The following is a 25,448-nucleotide window of genomic DNA, read 5'->3' as shown; positions in this document are numbered from 1 at the left end:
GCAACAGAGTGAGACTCTGTCTCAAAAGAATAAAAAAAATTAAAAGAAGACTATTGCGTGAAACATGAGAACTATATGAAGTTCAAATTTCAGTGTCCATAAATAAAGTTTTATTGGAACATAGCCACACCCACATTGTCTATGTATGTTTCTCCCTATATCAGCAAGATTGAGTAGCTGCGGCAGAGATAATATAACCTGCAAAGCCTAAAATATTCACTATCTACCCTTATAGAAAAAGTGTGCTGATCCCTGGACTAGTCTCTTGTCACCGTGCTACTTTCCAGTTTTTGTCACTGACTGTGCACAGCCACTTGCGAGGTAGGTAGCAGCATCCTTGTTTTACAGACAAGGGAACCAGGTTCAGAAATGCGAATTAACCCGGCAAGGGCACAGGCTAATCAAGTGAGAGGCCAGCCCGGCTCTCTCTGACCCCAAGCTCACATTCAGCCTGTCTTCCAGGCTGTCTCTCAAGACAGGACTCTTCCCATATCAAAACCTGGTCTGTGACTTTATTTGCTTTTAGGTAAAGGCAGATTATAATTTCTTCCTTAATTATTTACATGATTTAACAAAGGTAAATTTGCCCTTTTGAACTATATGATATTTTTTCTATCCTAGACAATGTGATTTCTGCCTGATTTGCTAAAAAGCTTTAGCCAACTGAATTTACCTTTTAGCATGGAAAAATTTTATAAATTTAATAATTTAGCTGGATGGGAATATTATTCCATGTAGGCAAATATTAAAAATTATAGGAGATTGCAGCTTTAAAAAAATAACATTAACCACATTTTCCAACTATTAAGATACTTTTAAAATATTGCACATCAAACAGGAATGGAAAGGATTTAAGGAAATTGCTAGATTAATTGCTATCCTGCACGGCCAAGTTGGATCTTTCTTTCAAGCACATTATACAACCACACTTGTTAATACATAGAGAGGAAATTGGGATGATGCACGGCCAAAGCTATGAAAGAATTTTTGCAAAGCTCATCATAGGTACATTATGCCCTCAAGGAAAGTTAAACTTTGGTCTACAAATGAGTTTGAACAGAAATCTCAACTTCTATGTTTATTTCCAATGAATTGGGGTAGGCAGATTTATGGTTGGCACAAGAAATTTCTAATGATACAACAAACAGCCACAGAAGGTAGTGTGGTTCCTACACTTGGAGGTTTTTAAGAAGGTGGCCGACAGCCAATTGTGGAGGATGCTGAAACGCTACTGGAGGATTAGATGGGATGGGGTGGGGAGCTGTACCAGCCCGTCTTTACTGATCCTTCCAAATGGGGCAGTCTACGGGGCTGGATTCCTTTGTTTACTCATTACCCAATGGCTCCTCTACAGTAACCAGTTCTCAGCATTTTGAAACCAGTTCATCCAAACCGAGTGTCTCAAAAAAACTTTGCTGCAATTCTTTACAGCCAAATGAGAAATTTGGTGGAGGTGGTAGTAGGAGGGGAGGGGAGCTGTTTGGGGATGAAATAGACATATGTCTTAAATATTCTTTTTATGTAAGATTTCATAAGCAGTTGCTATGGTGAAAGCCTAAGTGGGAAATATCTAGTGCACAATCTTCTCCTTTTCTGAAATCCATGAGATTATTATTTTTTAAATTTACTCTATCTCCTAATTTAAAAGCAAAATAGAAGCATTAGAAAAGGGAAAGGCTATGCCCTTCCTGAAGAATTGGTATGATTTTTATTTTATTTTGATGGACTGTTACAATTCTATAAACCATTTTATTTCAGCCACCAGGAGGCTCAGAGCCAAATTTTGAGCACAAAATAACAAGCTAAGGGCCCAATGGCCTGGTAATGCATCTTCTAGTTCTAAAGCATGGTCTTATTTTTGTACTTTTAGTTATGTTTTTGGTGCTCCTAATTTTTTTTTCAATTTCAGGACTTTATGGGGGTACAAACTGGTGGTCCTAATTTTAAAATTCACTCTATTACATGATTCTTCTAGGTCAGGTGACAATATAATTAATTATCCAATCAAGGACACTTTGAGAGTGAAAATGAGGGCTATGAACAACTTCTCCAAGGCAACAGATGTAAACTGGTCCCATCTTTGCAAACCAGGGTGTATGATCATCTTATCTGTAGGGTATGAATCAAAATTGAGATTAAAAAAAATTAAAATAGCATTTAAAGACAAAATATTAGGACACCACCTGTAGCACCATATGCCAGTTGAGACCAAAAAAAATGTTTGACCAAAATTAGAAGCATATGGTCTCTACAGCTTGCTCATCGAGTACAGCACAATCCCATGTACATGGCAAGGCTACTTCTCTCTTTTGGTTTTTTATGCTTTCAGGGGAAAAAAAAAAACCCTAAAAATATTGCATAAAGTATCTGGACACTAAATAAATGCATTCTTAGTCAGATGAATTTTGTGGGGGAAAAAAAAAACAATCCATTTGTCCTTAATAGAGTCATACCTTGGATTCCAAAAATGGAGCTCTATATTATATTCTAAGGGCTCATCAAACTGAGAAAAGGCATACTCCCAGTGAGGGGGGACTGTTCCCCTCAAACTCCTTAAGAGGCATGACAGCAACCACTTCCACACTCTCCATAATGAACCATCTGCTCCGTGAATTTCTCTGAACAAGCTTTTAAACCAAGATTCAGATCTGATTTTTCCCTTTTCTGTGTCCCTTTCTCTTTTCAGATCGACTCCCCCAGAGCCATTGTAACCTCCGTATTCAGAGGCAATCTCCTTTCTCAATTAACAGGGACATCCTAAAGTGCAAATAACTTGGAGAAGTTTTAATGAAATGATGTCAGGGCTGACACTCAACTAGGTGGATTGTATTTTTTTTAAAACCTCCCATAGCACACAGCAAGGACAAGGACCTCTAATTGAGGTCTTTAGTGATTGGTTCTTAACTTCTCAATGTGAGGATCTTTGTTTCTCTTTGAAGCTCAAGATCCTTTTCTGCTGAGATCTTTACACTGGGTGATTTTCTTTGTCTGGCCCATTCCAATTATGGAGTGATTTATCTCTCTCCACTTTTCAAGTTACTTCTAGAATTGCTCTACGAGTTTAAAATAAAAAAGGCCTAATACTTCTTTTGAATGCAACATTATAGAATCAAACATTTTAAAAGGTACTTGCAAAGTATCTACTGTTTGCAATATCCACATCTCATAATAGCGATTACTATAAAATAATAATTTTGTTCAAGGTAGCCACCAAATAGCTTTTAATTTGTAGAAAATTCATCATATTAGCTGTTAGGTTATGAGGTTTTAATTTAAACCTTCAATAATACAAACAGGATATATAGTTGAGTTGAAAAAGCAGTATGAGCCTTATTTTATATTACATGACACTTAGTTCATATACTACCTATCACATCCACATTTAAAAAGTCTGAAATGATACACCTCAAATTATTTTCCAGTGGTTATTTCCTGTGGGAAGTAGGTAGCGCATAGGAATAATGATGACAGAACTTTTTTTATATCACATAGGTTTGTGTCTGAATTGTTTTTAAAGCATGGACTATATTTTTACTACTATTTTAAAAACCAATATAAAATGTAGTCTGTATAGAAAATCTAATGCTCATTCATTTTTATCCATAGCTGCGGTGTTAGTTTTATGGAGTGGAGTTTGTCTTATAGCCCTTTAGTTGTCTGAGAGATCAATATTATATGGACATGAAATAAATATTGGACTGTGAACAAAAATGAATTAAAATAAACTGTTCATCATCTGTGATTTGTACTACAGGGTATTTATTTAGACCAGGGCTTGCAAATCAGTGGCCTACAGTTGCAGCTACAGTTCTTATCATTTAGATTTTTATTATAAATAATTTGGAAGCTTTGTCAACATTAGACTCTTCCTACCTATGAACAATCAGCTAGACCTCAGTAGAACCCTGCGCTTGGCTCTACGACTCTACAACACAGCTATGGTATCGCACTAGCCCACTTCGTTCCTTTACTTCACCTCTTGCTTCTCTCTACCACAGAGTTTGCTATCCCTAATCTGCTAAAAACAAATAAGTACTACTCAGCAAAATAATTTTACATAATCCCAAAGGAGCTGGGGGCTTAAAAATGGTTATTAGTTTATATATTAAAACCCTATCCCTATTCTGTAAAGACTTCTTAGGCTCCATAGCCCATATGGGTCCAACAGCAAGTCTGAGAAAGTACCTTAAAAGCTATTACTTACTTTTACTTATGTACTATTTTTTATTCCTTTTAAACTTTATACATCTTAGATCCATGTAAAATTGGATATCATTCCCCATAATGAAGATAGCAATTTATTATCTACATCTACACAGCCCCCTCCCCAATAAACACATGTCAGCTATGACAAATGCTGGGGGAAAAAATTCCTTGACTGTACTGAAATATGTAAGTCCGAACAAGGTTAGGCTGGTAGAGGTTGCTGTGGTCACATAATGAGAATTATCCTGAAAGCGAGAGACTCCCAATCTGCAAACTGTCAGGTAGTGGGATGGGGACCTCAGGTGTCTTACCTGTAATACAACTAGATTGATACAAAAAGCATTTCCCAACTTGGGGTCCTAGATCCCTTGGCAGCTGTAAGCCCTTTTCAGTATTTCAGTAGTAAACTAGAAAGGGTACGTTTATCTACAATCTGGATGGAAATGTTCAATTTGGTTGTTTCCTTGTGAAAATGTATCTATTCACTCTATTAGTGCACTATGTCATGTTGGGGGGTGGGGTGGGCAGTGAGATGTGCCTGATTGTCACAATTGGGAAACAGAACAAGCTACACAAAACCATCACCTGGCAGCAACACTTTCAATAACCCAGGAGCCTGGGAGAAAATAATACAGAGGGGAAGCGCCTGGGGCTCAAGAGTTTGGGTTTGTTGGATTCAGGCAGCCCTTGAAGTCCACCTGCTCTCTAACTCAGAACGTGTTCTTCATCAGCCTCCAGCTAAATCACTCCGTTTAGGAAGGTTTCCCTCCTGCCCCGCCAACAGTCACAATGCCGAGTTCTAGGACTTACTCTGGTCTGTTGCACTCTCGTATGGCTGTTTTGATGCCTCCTCCGCATGTTCTTGAGCAGGTTCCAAAGTGACTCCAACTTCCCCAGGATCCATCAGTCACAGGGACCTCCATTTCTTTGGGAACACAAAACCCAAACTTGCAGTGCTGTATTTAATAAGGGGAACAGTGAGGGAGAGCTTGGCGCTGCGAGTCATTGTAGGACCGGCCGTCCTTTCACATACACCACACTTTAATTTTTTTCCACGTGCTGCTTTGAAATGCTGCAAATTCAGCAACTACACGAATCACGGAAATTTGTAGGAATTTTAACTTTGTACTTATTGATTTTAGGCTGTCTTCATTTACAGCTTGCTTGAATCAAACTGGCCAGTGAGTGACTGGCTCCAGGCCGACAGAGTAACTCCGACGGCTACCTTCAAACAGCTCAATTAGTCCACTGGTAAAAGCCAGGAGTGGAAACGGGCAGATTGGTTAGGAAAGAGCCAAAATGAGTTATAGGATTTGCATAGTGCATCTCCATCAGCAAGGCCTAGAGATGTTACCAGGTACCAAGAGTGGTATAATAGGTTTCATTGCTCCCCATGGATTTGAAAACCCAATTTTAATTATATAGGAGAGGGGGGGAAAAAGCTAATTACATGATTCCTATATTCCCATAAACTCACTCTGAGAAAGCACTCAGGATGAGACTAAAGCAAAATGGACACATTACAGAGAGTCCTTAACTTTATTACTTTTTTGTTACTAACGGTTTCAGATTCCCCAGCCTGGAGCAGGAAGAAGGCCATGATGTTTAAAAAAAAAAAAAAAATAGTAAAACAAAATAAAACTCCTCAGCAGGACAAGGGAGTGGAGAAGCCTCTTCCAAGCCTCTGCCATTGTTGGGGTGTGAAACCCTGACACAAAGCCGAGGTCACCGAGCGCTGGACAAAGGAACAGTGGCGGCAGCGGCCGCAGGAGGGTGACGCCCCGTGGCTCGCTCAGATCTCTCAAGCGGAGCTGGTGGCGGCTGTCGTGATTTATCCCCAGGGAGGACACAGGCGCGGAGGGGAGGCCAGCGGCGAGGCAGGCGCAGGGAGAGTGGAAAAACAAGAGGCAGGTGAAGGTCTCAGTCGCCATAGCCGGCCTCACCCCCACAAAAGGCTCGGGGAACAGTTATTGAAACAGTGCGATTAAGCTTTCTCTAGTCTGCCCGCCTCCTCCCTGGTAATTATGCTCTGACAGTATCTGAGGACAAGTCCTCTTCCTTGGGCTGTTTGGCTGAGGCTTAAAAGGTTCTGCATCTGAACCCCGGGCAACTCAGTTCTCCAGAAACGTGGGCAGAGCCAGCACTGATCACATCACTCTCTGCAAATCACTTTACAGTTGTCTTTTGTGAACATTTTTTGGAATAGATGCATACAAAAATAAATGAACAGAGAGGCAGCTTGGACTGGAGTTATCACTAATCAACAGAAACGGAACATGAGCCACAGATAGAATTGAAGAATTTCTAGAAATCACACAAAAGAATAAAAAATTAAAAAAAAAAACCCTGAAATTAATTATATTTTATTTAGGCCAATATATTTAAAACATTATTATTCTATATGTAGTCAATATAAAATTATTAATGAGGTATTTTTTTTACAGTCTTTTCTTTTGGACTAAGTCATCAAAACCTGGAGTGTATTTTACACTTAAGCACATCTCAGTTCAGTCTGACATTTCAACGGCTCAGTAGCCACATGTGGCTAGTGGCCACCAGAGTGGACAGAGCAGGTGCAGAGGAACAAAGCTCAGCTGGGAAACAGGTCTGGCTGTGAGTGGTGGCTCTTCCAGACTAACTCTATGGCCTCGGGCGAGTCATGGAAGTCCGAAAGATGGGGACCTACCTGCCAAAGTTGTCCTGAGTACAACATGAGACAATGTGTGTAAAGCACTCAGTATACAGCTTAGCACAGAAGGGGCTCAACTTAAATAACAGTGGCCATGGTAATGCCAAACATTTACACTACACTCAATATTTGTCAGGCACTGTTCTAAGCTAGACACAAGCACACACATGTATTTATCCTCATAATACACTACAAGCAGGTACTATTATTACTCCTATCTCTATAGAAAGGAAAATGAAGAAACACAGGGGTTGATGCCAAACATCAGCAAGGGGCAGGGATGAGACTGAAACACAGACAACCAGACTGAACAGTGCATACTTGTAACTGGAACACATACTGCCTCTCAATGGTAAGCAAATGGGGACAATTTCTTTTTTCTTTAACAATTTTTATTTCCAAATATTGGTGACAATTTTTGACATAGAAATAAAGACTGAAATTTTCACCAAATGTGAGATTAATGAGATAGTTAAATGAGGCCAAGACTCCAGATTGCTTACTCAATATCCATTCTCCCCTTCATCCTTGGTAACAGAACCTATATTTTCCAAAGTTCCCCTATAAATAGAAGTGGTCAAAGAGATATCAACAGAATTCACTGGGTGGGCTTCCTGGGAAGATCCTTTTAACCTTCTGTTCTTGCCCTTTGGCTTCATTCTGCTGGGAACTCAGATTCTATGGCTGGAGCTACAACAGCCATTTTGTGACCCTGAGGATGAAAATCATTTGTATAGGACAGTGGAGCAGAAAGAAACTAGAAGCCTGGGACCTCTAATGACTTTACGGAGCTGCCATAATAGCTCCATAACCTGCCTAGCTCTTGTACTGGAGCTTTTTGTGTCAGAAAAAGACCCAACTTGTTTATACTAAAATAATTGGATCTGACCCAAACAAAATTCCTAATACACAATTGAGATCATAGTTTATGCCCAAATTTAGCACTCAAATCTTGCTGCCAGGTACACATTTTATAAATTCTACAAAGTGAGTAGAAAACTCCTATGACTATTCATGGATTTTAATAATGAGAAGTTTCCTGGAGATATATTTTTTTCCCTCTTGACACTTCAGACTTCAGTCTCTTGGTCTCTCTCTAATCTGTAGACTTTACCTCCACACAAAAGCAGACTCCAAAGTAACCACTATTCTCATTAAGCATCACCATAAACCCCAGAACAAAACAAGGAGGTGGCTTTATCCGAGTGCTAACATTCAGTGCTTCACTAAAACGTACTCATGGTCAATTTTCAAAAGAAAACAACTCCTTAAAAACTGGTCTGCAAATTAAACATTTCTTAATGGTATGACCATTGACAGGTACCCGAAAGAGAGGAAGAACCTTAGAAGAACAGAGAAAGTGTCTGAGGGGACACAGGCTGGGAATGTAGGCTATTTGGGAAACACGCACCAAGATAATCTATTTCACCAGGCAAATTTGACACTCAATAATTACACATGGAAACAGCCATGACATCATAACAAAACATTAAGTGGCTGGTGAAAATGGAGCCAAAATAAAGCCAGTTTTTCTTAAAAAGTGTCCAAAACCATTTAAACAATATTTTGCTTAAACGTATCTTTTTAAGAGGTTGGAAGGGGGACTTGGAGGTCAATTTTGTCCAAGGAAACTTGAAACAAAAGAGTTTCAAACCTTAGGCTCACAAACAACGTTAAAATGAAAATGTTAATGGACTTAACAAGAGAATGGAGAAAATAAAGAGACATTAGTGAGTCATTCATCAAAATAACATTGTGTCAGCAGCCCGAGACAGATTACTTCAGAGGGAGTAAGGCAGAAAGAAGAGAAAGAAAGAAAGAAAAAAATTAACCCAGCAGCAACGGGAATCTCTAGCGTATAGAGAAAAGGCATATACTGCTAATTCTATGAAAACGAAACAAGGGGAAAAAAAACCACAAAGAATTTCTATGCCAACATATCCACCTTCTTGGCATTTGTAAAATGCATAAATACTCTTCAGGGTATTTATATATCTTTAATAAAAGCTGTTAGACATGGCCACTTTTCTCAAACTACTAAAAATGTACCTATCATTTTCTCCAAAAGTTGCTTCTCTAAAAGTGTCTTGAACCTGCGCTTTGGAATGCCCTGAAGTCTCCTGTTCTTGCTGAACACAAGCACATGTGGAAAGAGTTTGCTGAAAGCTCCCCAAAAGTCCTCTATCCCTCAGGAGATATAAGATTACCCTATAATCCCTTCCTTTCTGTTTCTGTTGCGAAAACAGAAGATTAGGGAAAAAAAGACACAACAGATACCCTCCAAGTTTTTCTGTGTTCTCGAACTGGCTGGCAAACCATACCACTCCATGGAGCTTGGTAGCCCATTCACGACAATTTTACTAAATACAAGTCACTTCATCCTATGATTGAGGATTCTTCTTTGTTGTGGCTTTTCCACAGCAATAACATGTGTCAGAAATAGACACAGTGGGTGGGTACAGCAGATTGACTAAGAACCACAACACAATACCAGTGAGTTTGCTGAGATCAAACAGATTCAATTTAAGTAATACAACTGGCTGGCTCTGACCCAAGCCAACTAGCCAAGTTGTCCAATAGGTGTCATGCTTATTGTCATCTCCCATCACCTGGTAGCAGGTGTCTGGGTCACTGTGTTAGAAGGCCTCTGAGGCCACATCTTGATTTTGTAAGAATGAGTGTCACCTTTAATTTTAATGGCTGACATGGAAACCTGAGAACCACATTCCCATGGAAAACTATGATCCTCTGGCCACCAACACACTAAGTTAAATGCCCTGCAAAACGTGCAAGATTCACTCTTTAGCCAAAGAGATATATTTGTTTTTAAGCCAATGAAAGTTCTAGAAGCTATTATGCCTATGTGCATATGTAATTTTTCTTAGGTCATTCTTGGGGAAAGATGTACTCTCAATTGCTGAGATCCCAGGCATCAAGAAATTAGAATGTAAGCTGAGTTTATCATTAATTTAAGTCAAATACAAAATCACCTTCATGACAATTTTTTATTTTTGTATTGGACTTTACATTTTTGGGGTTTTTTTGAAGACAGAGTCTCACTCTGTTGCCTGGGCTAGAGTGCTGTGGCGTCAGCCTAGCTCACTGCAACCTCCAATTCCTGGGCTCAAGTGACCCTCCTGCCTCAGCCTCCTGAGTAGCTGGGACTACAGGCACTCACCACCACACCTGGCTAAATGTTCCTATCTTTTAGTAGAGACAGGGTCTCCCTGTTGCTCAGGCTGGTCTCGAACTCCTGCCCCCAAGCGATCCTTCCGCCTCGGCCTCCCAGAGTGCTAAGACTACAGGTGTGAGCCACCCTGCCCGGCCTGGACTTTACATTTTTCACGTAACTTTCACATTCTCTGGCTCATTTCACTTTATAACCACCCTGACAAACTAGTGGAGAAACCACTAGACCTCCTGTTTGACCACTGAAAATTAAAGGAGCTCAGTGAGTTTGAGTTACAGCCACTCCAGAAGACCCTGCTGCCCCTTCAGACAAAGCAAAAGAAGAAGGCAGGGTGGGCCGGGGTAGCCCCAAAAGATGTGAGTGATCTTAGGCAAGTCACTGCATTGTTCTCAGACCTCTGTCTATAAAACAAGAGAGGGGAGAGTTGAGTTCCACCATCTCTTAGGACTCCTTCCACAGAAACATTCTGGGTGCTATTATTGAGTCTATAAGGTAAAGTGGAGAAAAAGGAAATAAGACGAGAATAAATTATTAAAAGTGGACAATGGAAGAGAGAAAAAAAGAAAAAAATATATATAAGGAAAAGAAAAGACTCCAAAATATAGTTCAGGGATTGTATCATTGGTAAGTGACAGAATGCTATTTTCCATATGGATTAAAAAAAAATCAGGATTTATATATAAGACTTTTTGTAATCAAATTTTTTAGAGTGGTGATGATGATGATATCACTGTCATGCCACTGTTGTTTTCAGATGCACACCAGGTGCAGAAGGTTAAGTTAATTATACTCCCAGGTACATGAGACACTGTTACCACTGGGCCACACAGTGGCAGGTTTTATTTAGTTATTACCAAATACGTGGGAACCATCATAACCAGCTCATGAGAATGTGGATCTGGATATATCTCAGGTGACATCATAGCTCCGTAAAGGAAACAACACAAGTTGGTGAAAGCCTGGTATCACGGTATGAGCACAGTTCACCGTATTTCTATACTTCAATTCTACGATGCTCTATCAACTTGATAATAGCTTTCCTGTGCCACCCCCAAAAGGGAGAGAGGAAAAAGAAACACGACCTCACATTAAATATACTCATAAATTGAAAAGCACTTTGGGATTTTAGAAGTGTTAAAATGAAAGAAAGTCTTACATTGAGAGAACATCCTAAAATTGAGGCAATAATGACAGGCACATCTCTGGTGTCACTAATGCTATAATGTAAGTTTCACAATTTTCAGTGGTAAGCTGAACCTCCTCAGGAAGAGACTGTGCACACCAACACAGTCTGCATCATCTCACATGCTAAACGTCGGTGGCTGGTTGCACAGCCCGCTCTTGAGCATCTCTGCCCTGAGACACAAGGGCGGATCAGGGCGTTACTTGCCTTTCCGGGCTCACACTCCGTCCCGTCGGCCCAGGGCGTGTGCTGCGTCCGGCAGCCTTTGTGTGCTCCGTCCACATTGTTGCACCAGAGCCGTCGGCACTGCATCTGCTCCATTCGGGCGAATGACAAGTAAGTGACAACGTGATTAAGATGGTCTCAAACAAGACAAGGACTGCTTTCAACTAGTGTTCTGCCAACGATATAAGGCAGGTAGGAAAAGGATCTCTTTTTCTTGGTGTAACAAATTACAAAAATATTCCAAGGGATACAGAGAGCAGCCTGTGAGACACGTTTCTAGAACTACTGTGCATTGGAGATATCCACGACGTCATGTGGTCCTCAGTGACACCGCCCCATTCTACAGATGAGGAAACTGAGACTCGAAGACATAAAGAAGAATGCTCAATATCACACTGAAATTGTGTGATCTGAATTTAGGCTTTGAGCTAGGTTATGATTAACTGTGATTTACATTTAGCTTTGGCTTGAACCCCAAAACTAGTGGCTTCTGTTTCCACTAGGCCACATAATATCATGATCATATTTCTGACTCCTTTCCAAAGCTTTTAGGGGTTGTCAGAGGAAAGAAAGGACAAAATATTGTGGAATATTTTAGGCATGCAAAAAGTACAAAAACATAACATAATGGATACCCATGTACCCACGACCCAGCTAAGGAAAGAAAAGCTCACAGGCTCAGCAGAAGGTCTTATATACCTTCCTGGGTCCCTTGCCCTTCTCAACAGTGGGGACCACTGTCCTGAGTAGTGTTCATCACTTCACTCTTCCTAATGCTTCTTCCACATGTGCATAAAAATCTACCCACAATATATAGCATTTAAGCTTTCTACAAATAGTACCATACTGATATATCCTGCAACTTGCTTTCTTCCTTCTCCAGACACTATGTTTTTCAGAATTATTCCAGTGGATATATTTGGCTCTATTTCAGGGTATAATTTTTATTTTCCCTAGTTATTAAAATAAACCAAGGTCACAGTAGAAAAGTTAAAAGTATTAAAAGTTAAATTTAATTTTTTAAAAAAACAGGAAAAAAAGCCTCAAACTACCGAGTCTTTCCTGTAGCATGTTTCCCTTCTTATGCTTGAGAACATACATACTCTGTACAATGGTTTATACTGTTATTTTAACTTAAAATTGTATCAGGAGCCTGTTCCCAGGTGTAGACCATTTTCAACTGTTATATTCCACTTAACAGAAACATTATAATTTGCTTACGCTTTCTTTTGCTGGGCATTTCAATGACTCCTAATTTCTACTATCCTGAGTAGTACAGAAATGAATATCGTTATGGGTAAAATCTACTCAAAATTTTTTTATCATTTCCATGGAATCACTGTACTTCCCAGTTTACCATGCAACCTTTGAAGTCTCTCCCAGCAACACACACACACACACACACACACATACCCCCAAAATGACAGAATGGGGCACCCCATAGAAGAACAGTTCTGCTCACGTGTAACCCAATAGTCACTGGGTCATATCACTAGTCCAAATAGCCACAACACACGCATCGAACTATCACACCCACCCCAGTTGAACCATCACCAGAAATGATTTCAAGCCCCAGGTGGTTAGGATGCAACCTTGACAAGCTACAGGAGGGAAACAGGTTTGTCTCATGAATTACCTCTACTGAATTTAGACAAGCCCTTACAATTTAAGTCACCTGGGCAAGGTCAAAGGGCATGAAAAGAGACAAGGAGAGAAAAAAAGCTGAGCTCCTTAATCACCAGCTCTATGACCTTGTCCCCGCCGAACCTCACTTTCTCACTTGTCAGCGAAAGAGATGGTGGCTGTCACGAGAGCAAAATGAGAAAGCGCAGGTGAGGCTCCATCTAACAGCGCACAACAGCACTGTTTAGCAGCATCATCGTAATTCCTGCGATCACTGATAGTCCACGGCATCCTCAGCTGTGCCATGGGTACTTTACACGAGAGGGAGAATCCAACAGAAAACCATGAATAAAAGGAAGTGCAGAATCAACGGATGAGGGCAGAAATAGCCCCCACACACTTACCATATATGGGCACACCTGAGAACCTGGTCCAAAAATCAGTTCACATTGTTTATTCACGTTGTAAAGGAGGCCTGGCAGTTGGGGAGGCAAAGGGTAGGGTCTGGATTCAGGCTCGTTGAGCAAACACTCGCCATAACCAGTGCTAGGGAAAGCAGAAACACACAGGTGGTGAGATGCGCCTCGTATTCATGTTGTAAAGGAGGCCTGGCAGTTGTGGAGACAAAGGTAGGGTCTGGATTCAGGTTGGTTAAGCAAACGCTGCCGTAACCAGGGTTACAGAAAGCAGAAGCACACAGATGGTGAGAACGGTGGCTACCAAAGGCTTCAGGTGAACGTGAAGGGCACCTGGCTATTTTAATGGTGGGGAGGACAATTTCTTATTTACATTTGCTTCATTCTTTCTGTCCAAGGGTAAGTCCAAAAGCTGAAGGTGTATTTTTGTTCTATGCTTTGTGGAACCACAAGCTATGCATACAACATGGTCAGTGACAAATATATATCTGCTACAGCATTTATCACACTTTCAGGGCAATTATCTGTTTATTTTTTACTATTTTTCCCAAGAGACTGTAAGCTTCTTAGGGGCAAAGATAGTGTCTTTTTCCTCCAAGCATGTGGGCCCTTCCATGGCAACAGGTGTTTAGCAAATGTTTGCTGAAGGGACCAGTGAGTGAATCAATGACTCAGAGAAAGAAAACACCTTACACCAACTGGCTAAAAAGAAAAACAGCAACCCTCCAGTTCTTTCACTTTCCTGCAAACACCTCTCCTGGAAAATTCACACCCGGTGAGTTCTGATTAATAAAGCCTCCTCTTCCCTGTGGTTGCAGAAATATACACCCAGTGGCTTTGGGATAATCACTTAACCTTTCATACTTCTGAGAGAGAAGAGCAATAAATCTGTGACACAGGGGCATTGTATAATGTAATTGGATCTTTGAGCAGCCTAGCAGGAAGCTTAAAAAACAAAACAAGAAAATAAAGGAAAAGGAAAGAAAGAGAACGGGGCAGTGGCGGGAGGGAGAGAGAGGATGTCCTCAATTCAGCAACACGGGGGTCTGCTGCAATTTCCACCCACTCACACGATCTGCTTTGGACTCATCTCACTACCCCACCCCTTTCCAATCCAAAATTACTAAGTTAGAAGCACAGAAACATTTGAGGCCTTCACCCTGGAATCACATTCAGGGTCCCTCTCCCAAGACCTGAACAAAGTCCAAAGCTTTATCCAAAATGAAGCAACCATTTACACATTCTCTCTGAGACCCCAACCTCTTCTTTAGCTCAGTCTGTAATCTTCTAAAACTCTGGCAAGGACAGGAACTACACAGATGTCAGCGAGTATTTTTTTTTCCTCCTCCAAGGAATGTCAACAAAAATAACAACTCAAAAGGAATGCTTGACTCTCTATTTTCTTTCCCACAACTAGTTCACTACATGTAGGCCAGATATTAGACGATTGTACTAAAAGAAAGTTCGAGTCTTACTCTAAAAACTCAGTGATATATTTTCGACTACACTTTGACCACATCCAGGGGTTCGTGTAGAAGTTCAATGTTGGCGCCATGACATGCTGGGGACTCTTAACTCCTTCTTCTTTACATTTATTGTTGTCATCATGAGGCATGTTAAACCTAAAGCCAATGAAACAATGACGAGAATGTCAATAAACACCAAGGGATCGGGCTGTTACAATTGCTTCAAGAATGCATGTGTCTAGGAAAAAAAAATTTAACTGGCTACTACATAAGAGCCTGAATCCTAGTAAGTGAAACAAAATTTAAGACAATTCAACAGGGACTATAGGTTAAAATACAATTCTCACCCAATTTAATACAGAGTGCCTTTGATATATAAAGAAAGATATGAGTAGGGCCATTTATTTGGTTTAAGTGTAGTTTTTGGAATTGCAGAAGCTCTGAATGTGCTGTAGTTGGTGCTAGAATACAGTAGTTGGCATTCCTAGAGCTGTTAGAGGGCAATTTATAGAGTCAAGAATTTGGCAGGTTACGATAATATTGTGAATATAAAGGGTCAGTCAGGTGTCAAAAATTCAAGGCAAAAGCTTTCTAATAAGAGGCTCACTATGGGTCTTGGCATGTTCCCCTTTTTGGGTCAGGCTGACAAATGACATACCTGCGTAGGTATATCATTATAAAGGTATGCAAGGTTTGTGCACAATAAAACCCATGAAAGAACGTGGTAAGCATGGAAACCAGAGGTATGCCAATTCAACTGGCTTAACTCAGAGATGGCAAATAGCTTCTTGCTTCATGCCAACGCTCATTGACTGGTACTGGCTTCCTGAAAAGTCAGGCACAAAAGGATTCTGAAATTAATCCAGGCTCTGCCCGTGAGGATGGGAAGGACTGCCAATGTCCTCTTGGGCCGGGGAGGGACCTCGGCAGCAGCGTTAACACATACTTGCCATTCTTGGCTTAGGCAGAGGGAGTGGGGGAAAAAATGACAGGAAGTATTTCCTCAATCCAGAAACATCAATTCTATGACCCACATGCCATTCTCAGGTCAGGCATTACCCCATCAGGCGACAAGCTCAGAGAGGTCGCTCTCTCTCTTGGGATGATTGTCTCCAATCACAGAACTGATGCATACGATTAACTGAGCGTTGGGGGAGCATTTGCGTCACTAGCTCGTCTTAAATACAGAAATAAGTGAGTCGGACAGAAGCATGCAGACTTCCTTCACATGAGAGCAAAAGCTGGGATAAAAGCCTGTGGTGTCTATTCCATTCATTTCTCTTGTGTTTTGTTTTCTTTTTCTTTCAAAAACTTAGGCCCCTCAATATTTGCCAGTAGAGAGAAAAAAACCAGATCTGTCTTGGTTGAACTTATAATAGTTCTTAAAACTTAAGACTCTTATATTTAAGAGTCTATTTCCTTAACAGAAGGACTGCTCTGGTTTCTAGTTCCCAGATGCACAGTGTAATACCTACAGCAACAATCCCAAAACAAGCAAACCGGTTAAATCTTAGTTGTTTTTCTGTGGTGAAAAGCAGATGGTGTTTATTCTCCACCCCCGCCATACCTTGATAAAATCAAGTTTATTTCATCACGTAAATAAACAGAAAATTTATTCTCATTCAAATATCACATTTGCTCACTGCAGGGGCTATATCATAATAAATACTTATTGAACACTTAACAGAGATAACCAAGACTTTGCAGCATTCACAATGCACCAGGAAGTGTGTTAAATGCTTTAGATTCTCTATGTCATTTAATCATTTCTTTGACCCAATGAAGAGCACAGGTTGAGCCTCCCTAATTCCAAAATCCAAAATGCTCCAAAATCTGAAACTTTTTGAGTGCGAACGTGACATAAGTAGAAAATCCCATACATAAGTACTTAACACAAACTTTGTTTCCTGCACAAAATTATTATGTAAAATTACCTCTGGGCTATGTGTATAAGGTGTATATGAAACATAAATGAATTTCATGTTTAGACTTGGGTCCTATTCCCAAGATATCTAAATTATATATATGCAAATATTCCAAAATCTAAAGAAGTTTGAAATCCAAAACACTTTGGTCCCGAGCATTTTGGATAAGGGATATTCAACCTTGTGTTATTATTATCCACATTTTGCAGATAAGGAAACAGGGCCATAGAGAGATTTAATTATTTGATCAAGGTCCCATGGCTACTAAGGTAGGGCAGCTGTAACTGGAATTCTCTCCAAGAAGTCTCTAGGTTTCACAAAGGTGCCTCAGAAACCAAAAGGACAGAGAGGATGCTGACTACACAGGTCTGGCCTGTTGCAGTTGGTTAACGGAAAGCCACGCCTCTTTTACGTTCTATGTTGGGCATCTGACACTATTTCCTTTGGAGAAAAGCGATGTGCTCTTTAAATATGTTTGAAAGGTACTAGTTTAAAAATATACCCATTACATATGAAACTGAGTTGTTGGAGATACCTGTGTATGTGCATCTTGCTCTATGCCGAGCATAGTACACTGTGCATACGCGGCCTTCAAAAAAATACTGGAATGGAAACGCTTACCTAATAGATGACATTGGCTCTAAATAAAGTTAACATCTGACACACAAATGGACACACAGCTATATTATATTAACAATATCTTTTTAGAAAATTATTTCAGTACATACAGTATAAGTACTTAATCATTCTAGAAAGAAAATAATGCAGATAAAAAATCAGAATAACTTCAGATAAATTTACAGTTTTACCCCATGTTCTAAACCACGCCCTGTCTCAAAGAACAAAAGGGAAAAGCCATTTAATAATGGCCACTTAGTGACCATAGTTAGGAAATGATTCCTGCTCTGCATTTTTGTTTATTCTCTTTCCTGAAAGGGGGATGTTACTGTTTCCGGATGCTAAATGTCTGAATTAGAGCTGTGTATAACTAGAATCAGGAATGATCTGGATTTGTGCAAGTCTTGTGAACTGGGGTAATATTGGGGGACCCTCCTAGACAAAGATGTGAAGTCAGGAAAGTTCTCCATGCTAATATGTCCTCTGCTTCAGTGGAAGGAATGGAAAGGCCCTATTCCTCCCATTCCCAGTAGAAAAAGGAGAAGATGAGATCTTGCATATTAAACTTGAGCAGTTAAACCAAAGACATGCACAAGCTATGGCTGAAGGGGGTGCACTGCATTTTCTCAACTTTCTGAATTCGGTCATTTCTCCCAATTAGGTTCAAAGCTCTTCAACCCTGCAAACTCTACTATGACTCGGGAAGGGTCTTACACTCTCTGAAGTCAAGGAAATGCTCAGTGATGCGAAGGAACAAAAGGTTTAGGTCACTCTGCATTAAATGAAATTACTGAAAGGAAACTCACACATGGCCCAGCTCGTGGGCTATTGTAAAAGCCGTACTCAATCCACTATCTTCACTAATAGAACAGCTTCTATACGGATCACAAATGGTTCCTAGTTCAGCAAGACCTATCAGAAGGGAAAATAGAACAAGGATTTACCTTAAAAAGCAATTGTGGCTTGAAATAAAAACATGTAATAAACTGTTTTAGCCGCAGAGGACACACACAGAGGACTCACCTAAGGTGTCACATTTGTCGTGAGCTCTGCAGATATCCTGTCTGAAAGCAAAGCAGACTTAGGCCTTGACAACACCAGAGAGGAAATGTCAATACAAGCAAATACTTTAGAGCCTTCTAGGCATTCACAACAGCAGGCACTTTAGGGAGGGGTGTGACAAAAAGTAAATTAACAAGGCCAGGGGTTCACAACCCAAAAAACTTTGGGAATAGTTGATTTAAGGATTAAAAGCTACATTAAGAAGTCTTCTTCTGCAGCCTGGGTAGCCACAGAGCAGTCAGAAACCTCTCCAACCAGGACTTCTCCCAACACCCTGGAGGAAGTGCTTCTATTTTCACAAAGACTCTTTAAGAACATTCCTAAGAAGGCGCTAAATGCCATTCATTTAAGTTCGTTTAAGAGTACGTGTTCATGACCATATCAGAGGTGGCAGAAGACTGTGGCACCATTAGGCCAGCACCCCTCTTTGTTGCCCCATATAGTGCTTTAAACATTTATCATTTAAAAAATTGGGAAATTTCACACTAAAAAACAAAATCCACCTCTCAAGCTTCTTGCAAAATCACAAAAGTTGGCAACACTGGACTTGTACTGCATGGCAATACCAGGTCAAACCGAATAGCAGCTGCCCCTGTTATACCAGGCATTTACTTTCAGGCCTGCTTAACACATTCATTCCTCACCTGGCACCTACAGGTGAGTGGGTCTCAACCAGGGGTGAGTCTGCCCCACCCTCCAGGGGGCATTAGGCAACATCTGGAGACATTGTTGGTTGTCACAACTGAGAGGAGTGCTACTGGTATGTGGTGAGCAGAGGCCAGGGACGTGGCTGACCACCCTGCAATGCACAGGGCACCCCCAAGCAAAGAACTTTCTGGTCCAAAATGTCAATAGTGCCTAAGCTGAGAAACCCTCTATACTAGGGGCTGGCTACCAGGAATATATAACCCTATCCCATCAACTTGACCTGAAACTGAGAGATTTGAGAAATAAGAAATCCATATACCTGGTTACAAGAACAGCGGTATCATGCTGGATTCCACCTGGATAGTTCTTGGAATGCTGCCACTGGCAAAAGTTTTTTAATGTTGTCTGGGCATTAAAAGATATAGAAGGTCCATCCTAAATACAGAGAAGAGTTATGGTTGGTCTGTTGAACCAACACCAATTAGATATGCCATTTCGGATACAGATAGAAGAAAAAAGAAAAAAAACTTTATTACCTGTTCATTATGAATCACAACTAAGTTCACAATAACAATATTAATTAAATTTCCAATACTTGGGTCTTTATAGATAGAGGCTACCTGCAACCGAGATAAATTTTTCAAAGTTAATTGTGAACTCCGTGTAAGCAATAAGCAATTCACGTCTTATGTCGGGCTCCATCTCTTTTTACGTTTCATGCAACATATGCATTTGGTGGTTCTGAATTTTCATTCACTCAACAATCACTTATTTAAAGTCTCTTTGTAAAATTCATACATGGCCATTTTAGAAACTAACGAATTCAAACAAGTTTAAATTCCAAGGTGTTTTCCTCTGAAATTGCACTGCCACGAGACTTAACATTTTTCACTATACCAGAACACTGGACATTAATTTTCCATCAAGCTCTTTCTTCCTACATGAAGTCCTGGATTGCCAACTTACAAAATCTCACAATGACCACATGTGCTAATACTACTGTGCTTTATGTTTTTCACTCATTTGTGTCCTCGACAACCTGCTAACCTTTTAAGTTTTTTGGGGATTATTAAAACTAACTATGAGCTAACATTCACTGAATGCTTATTGTGGACTAGATCCTCGCTGAAAACTGCATATGCATTTGCTTTTAGTCACCACAGCAAAACTCTAGGCTAGGTATTGTTACAATCTCTGTTCAACAAATGAAGAAACTAAGGCTCAGAGAAATTAAGTAACTTGTCCGAGGCTATACAGTAGTGAGTAACAGAGCCAGAACTCTCCATCTAGGTGAGTTTGACCCAAAGTCCATGTTTGTAATCAAAAGTCTTACGACAGATCTGAAATTATGGGGTGGAAATGCAGCTGTGCATGTGCAAGACCTGGTTAGGTTTTCCTTTCCTTCCTGGACATATGGGACTGAGCAGGGAGCAGGGCAGGGGGTGAGACAGGAGTGTGGGGAGGCAGGGCTGGGGAGGGATGGGGGAATTGTTCACAGCAGGGGAGGGGGGAGACAACGACCACTACAGGCCACAGGGGGCAAAGAAGAAACCCTAAAACAATATTCCCAAACATGAATGCTTTTCATATACATTTGGGGAATTCATTAAAAGTAGGTTCCAGTTCAGATAAATTAAGGTTAATCCATAAAAAAGGAGTGTTATGCTAAGGCTTAAAGTGAGTGACAGGAGTTCTATATGGACTGCTATGGAACCATCCCTACTATTTCAAGAAAATAGCAATGTGAAAAACAGAATATGAAAATGCTCCTTTTCTGTTTAAAAAAAAGTTGTATATTCATACTTGTTTGCTTAAGAAATGTCTAAACTTATACTGCTGGATACAGTGGCCACTCACCATGTGTGGCTACTGAGCGCTTGAAAGGTGGCTAGACCAAACTGAGATGTGCCGTGTGCGTAAAACACATACTGGATTTTGGTGGTTAGCCCAAACTGAGACGTGCTGTGTGTGTAAAACACATACTGGATTTTGAAGACTTAGCACGAAAAACCAGTAAAGTATCTCATTAAATTTTGGAATAATATTTGGCTATAACATAAAATACATTATTAAAACTAATTTTACCTTTATTCTTACTTTCAATGTGGCTACCAGAAAATTTAAAATTAAATACCTGACTTGCATTACATTTCTATTGGGCAGTGCTTGTTAGAAATACACAAAAACTTCTAACAGTGGTTGCCTCTGGGATGGGGCTGGGAGTTGGCATAGAGAAAGATATTTATTTTTTAATCAATTGTCTTTGGTTCTGTTTGATTTTTTTAATCATGCAAATTTACTGTATTTTCAATTCAAAATGACAGTAGGAAAACAGAGTGAGAGATTCCTAAGCCTCACTCACCCCAGGGCTACTTAATTAGAATCCTGGAGGCTCTCAGCTACATTTTAAAAAGCTCCAGGTGTGACTCCAATTCACAGCCAGCATCCCAAAGTGTTACTGAAGCCCCACACCTGGCTGTTTGAAGTTCAGAAGTGAGACGAAAAAGCATTGGTTTGGGGGAACTGGACAAGCTTAACGGTCACATGCAGTGTCTAAGTGACTTACTAGCTTTACCTAGCCATGGGCAAGTGACCTAACTCCTCTGAGACTCAGTTTTCTTGTCTAAAAAAATCGGGATGATAATCCCACCCAGCAGGGTTGCCAGGAGGATTAGAAATTATGCCTTTTAAGTAAGAAGCACATTGTCTAACACAGAATAAATAATATTGATAACCACTATTGTCATTATAAAAAGGCAACCCATGAATAATCTTATGTTCTCTTCAGTCACTTGCCTGAATGGTTGAAATGCCGGCCCTGAATGAGCCTCCAAAGCACTGGGTGGAAACCCGTCCCCAATGGCACATTTAGAGACCTCATAAGTCACCTTCTCTTGAATGTACTTACAATTGACATTAAAGTTAAAATATAGTGTTGAAGGTTTGCTCCATGGTACAAAACCATTCTGTTGTCTGCCACCACCATCACTTCTACAAACCGTGGATAGGATAAAAAACGTTTTGTCCTTCTGTGGATCCTTTTTTCCCTTGTGCTGTCCGTCTTGTTACCATAGGCAGAAAACCCTTTTGCTGCCAATCCGCGGTTTAATACCGCCACATCATCCGCCAGGTTACTGCTCCTTTCTCCCCACTTTCTTGCTCCAGTTTTCCTCTTGTCTTTACTGCGACTATTTTTGTGCTCTGTAACAGATCAGATGGTATGCATTACATTTCAAGTCACAACTATTTTATATTAAGAATTTAACTTGACGCATCTTAAAATGATGCTTCTGTAGTCAAATTACACACAAAAACAAGTCCTCCACACTGAGACCTCTATAAGTGCAACTCAATCTGCACTCTCACCAAAATGACTAAGGATTTGAGATTAGCTTCCCTGGAGGGTTCCATACCTGGTCACTTAAGGTATCAGAAAATTAGGCCTATATTTAAGGGCAAGAATGGCAAGGGATTTGTTTCATTTTTGGTAACAAAAGCCTTGCCCGGATTTAAGAGATCCTGCTCTCCTTGTTCTTTGCTATAGACCCAATAAGGGCCACTAACACAGCTAGAGAGCTCTAAAGAACGGAAATGGAAATGTTTTTCCATTTTTCCATAAGTACCACTTTTGATATTCAATGAGATACAGTACAAAGAGGTCTGAGAGGTGGACAGACAAACAGATGATACAAAGAAACCATAGAAAACGCAAAAGTATTCTATTACCTTATTAGATCATTGCAATACTTGACATGCAACAATAGGATGACTGCTAATCAATGCCTCTGAATTTTTAGTTGATTTGTTTTAGGGCTCAGTTGAGGAAGTAGATTAAACTCAGAGAGTATGGGCAAGAAGCTGCGACCATGATGTACAATATCACATTAGTTCTACTCATTTCCAACTCTCTCCTGGGTCTCTTAGGTTCTACGCAATCTTGCTGCTCATTGGCAACACCTGGAAACTTATTAGAACTGCAGACTCTTCGGCCTCACCAGACCTGAATCTGCATTGACCAAGCTCCCAGGTGATTCACATTCACACTGAAATTTCAAGTCTCCAGCTTGGCTTGAAGCTTGTACTGCTGGAGAAAATACTCAATTTTCACATCATAAATCACACAATAAACAGAATAAGCACAAAAGTGTCTGCCAAAATATACTTTGAGTAAAAACAGAATTTAATCAGTTATCTTGACAATCAGATCACAAATGGGCTTCAGTGCTTTAATGTCACTAGCTTGTAGCCTAAAATAGGCAACAGAATTATGCAACTAAGAAGTATGCTCACCTAAGACATAAGGAACAGAATTTGTTATACCAATACCAAAAAATAAAAATACAAAAAGTTAAACTGTAAGCAATTCCATGTTTGAAAGACCCAAATATTTGACCATTATAACCAATTATTAAAACAATCAATTTAGGCCGGGATGTGCACTCTGCTCAAGTTGACTGTTTTAGTGATTATTAAAATACAATAGTCCTTCCTTATCTGTGGTTTCAGTCTCCTCAGTTTCAGTTACCCTCAGTCACTGAAAATATTAAATTGAAAATTCTAGAAATAAACCATTCATAAGCTCTAAATTATATACATTGTTCTGAGTAGTGATGGAATCTCGCACCATCCCACCCCGTCCGCCTGGGATGTGAATCCACTCTGTGTCCAGCACACCTACCCTGGCACATTCCCCAACCTTTAGTCACCTAGTACCCACCTCACTGATCAGATCAACTCACGGTCTTGCAGTGCTGGGCTCAAGTCGCCCTCGTTTTATTAATAATGGCCTCAAAATGCAAGAGGACTGATGCTGACAATTTGGATATGCCAAAGGGTAGCCACAAAGTGCTTCCTTTAAGTGAAAAGGTGAAAGTTCTTGACTTAATAAGAAAAGAAAAGAATCACAGCTGAGGGTACTTATGATCTACAGTAAGAACGAATCTTCTATTCATGATTGTGAAGAAAGAAAAAGAAATTTATGTTAGTTTTGCTGTTGCACCTCAAACTACCAAAGTTATGGCCACAGTTAATGGTAAGTGTTTAGTGAAAAGGGAAAAGGCATTAGTTCGTGGATGGAAGACATGAACAGAAAACATGTTCCAACTGATGGCAATCAGGGTTCAGTACTATTTGTGGTTTCAGGCATCCACTAGGGGTCTTGGAATGTATTCTCCACAGATAAGTGGGGACTACTGTAGTAAAATCTGTATGAACTGTCAAACAAGTTATATGCAGTGCAACTACAGATAACGTGACTAGCCCAAACCTGGTATATAGCAGGATTCAACATTGTATTCTTTTTCTTCTAGTCTTTCTTTCAAGCATATTCATATACATATACAAATGCCATATGAGCAATTAGGCTGTCATTCAATTTTGAAATTATAAAATTAACATATAATAGATACTAATCTAGTGCCTACTATGTGCCAGGCATTGAATTAGGCTCATCTACAGAGCCTAATTATTTTATACATAAGCAAAATAAGTCTTAAAGAAATTTAGCAACTTCTCCAAAGTCACATAGCAGAAAGTGGAGGTATGAGGAATCAGGCATAGATTTGATCAACACCCTAAACAAGGCTCTTTCAATTAGGCAAGATTTCTCAACAGCTGGGAATTGAAATGGGCTCACAGTGTGGTCGACAGTTTCCAAGGTGAATCTCAATTGGCAAAAAAGTGCCTGGTGGATATTTCCAAGAATACTTGCTTTTGACAACAGGTATATGGAAGCCACATTGAAAATTAAATGTTTAATATATTACAAAAATGTCACTTATGAAAAATAAATAATCTTTATTTAATGTCTTCTGTAAATATTTTTATTTATTATATATATTAAAGTATTACAATTTTAGCAGTTTTAAATTCTCTATTGTTTTCCTATTCTCTATTTATTGATTTCTTCTCTAACCTTTATCTCTTTCCTTCTGCTGGCTTTAGGTTTGGTTTGCTTTTTTCCCATTGTCTTAAAATGGAAGGTTAGGTTATTAATTTGAGATCTTCTTTCTTAATGGAGGTATTCACAGCTATAAATTTTCTTCTAATCCATCTTTTAGTGGTAGGCCATAAGTTTTGGTATGTTGTATCTTTATTTTCATTCATCTCAAAGTATTTTCCAATTTCTAACCACTGGTCATTTAGGAGTATGCTGTTTAATTTCCACATATTTTTGAGCTTCCCTTTTTTTCTGTAAT

The 25,448-nt window shown here is 39.8% G+C and overlaps 1 protein-coding gene across 8 annotated transcripts in view; it reads right to left on the bottom strand.

Moving 5' to 3' along the window:
• ADAMTS9 (ADAM metallopeptidase with thrombospondin type 1 motif 9) overlaps window positions 1–25,448 on the bottom strand; it is a 160,982-nt gene that overhangs the window by 110,585 nt on the left and 24,949 nt on the right. For 4 of the 8 annotated variants that reach the window (XR_006729929.1, XM_045530877.1, XM_045530874.1 and 1 more), the window contains exons 4-12: window positions 22,160–22,452; window positions 19,788–19,871; window positions 19,571–19,686; window positions 18,565–18,605; window positions 18,348–18,453; window positions 15,008–15,154; window positions 13,521–13,662; window positions 11,476–11,583; window positions 5,017–5,162 (exon numbers count right to left, since the gene is read on the bottom strand). Coding sequence is in view for 7 of the 8 variants with exons in the window: in XM_045530877.1 (XP_045386833.1) it covers window positions 5,017–5,162; window positions 11,476–11,583; window positions 13,521–13,662; window positions 15,008–15,154; window positions 18,348–18,453; window positions 18,565–18,605; window positions 19,571–19,686; window positions 19,788–19,871; window positions 22,160–22,452 (1,183 nt within the window). In the remaining variant the exon portion in view is untranslated. The remainder of the gene's footprint in view (window positions 1–5,016; window positions 5,163–11,475; window positions 11,584–13,520; window positions 13,663–15,007; window positions 15,155–18,347; window positions 18,454–18,564; window positions 18,606–19,570; window positions 19,687–19,787; window positions 19,872–22,159; window positions 22,453–25,448) is intronic. The other 4 variants (XM_045530876.1, XM_045530875.1, XM_045530878.1 and 1 more) reach the window with 4 other exon arrangements.

The sequence above is a fragment of the Lemur catta genome, chromosome 18 (assembly GCF_020740605.2).
Source record: "Lemur catta isolate mLemCat1 chromosome 18, mLemCat1.pri, whole genome shotgun sequence".
NCBI lineage: Eukaryota > Metazoa > Chordata > Mammalia > Primates > Lemuridae > Lemur > Lemur catta.
The sequence above is the reverse complement of the archived record's forward strand: the minus strand, read 5'-3'. Positions and strand labels throughout refer to the sequence as shown.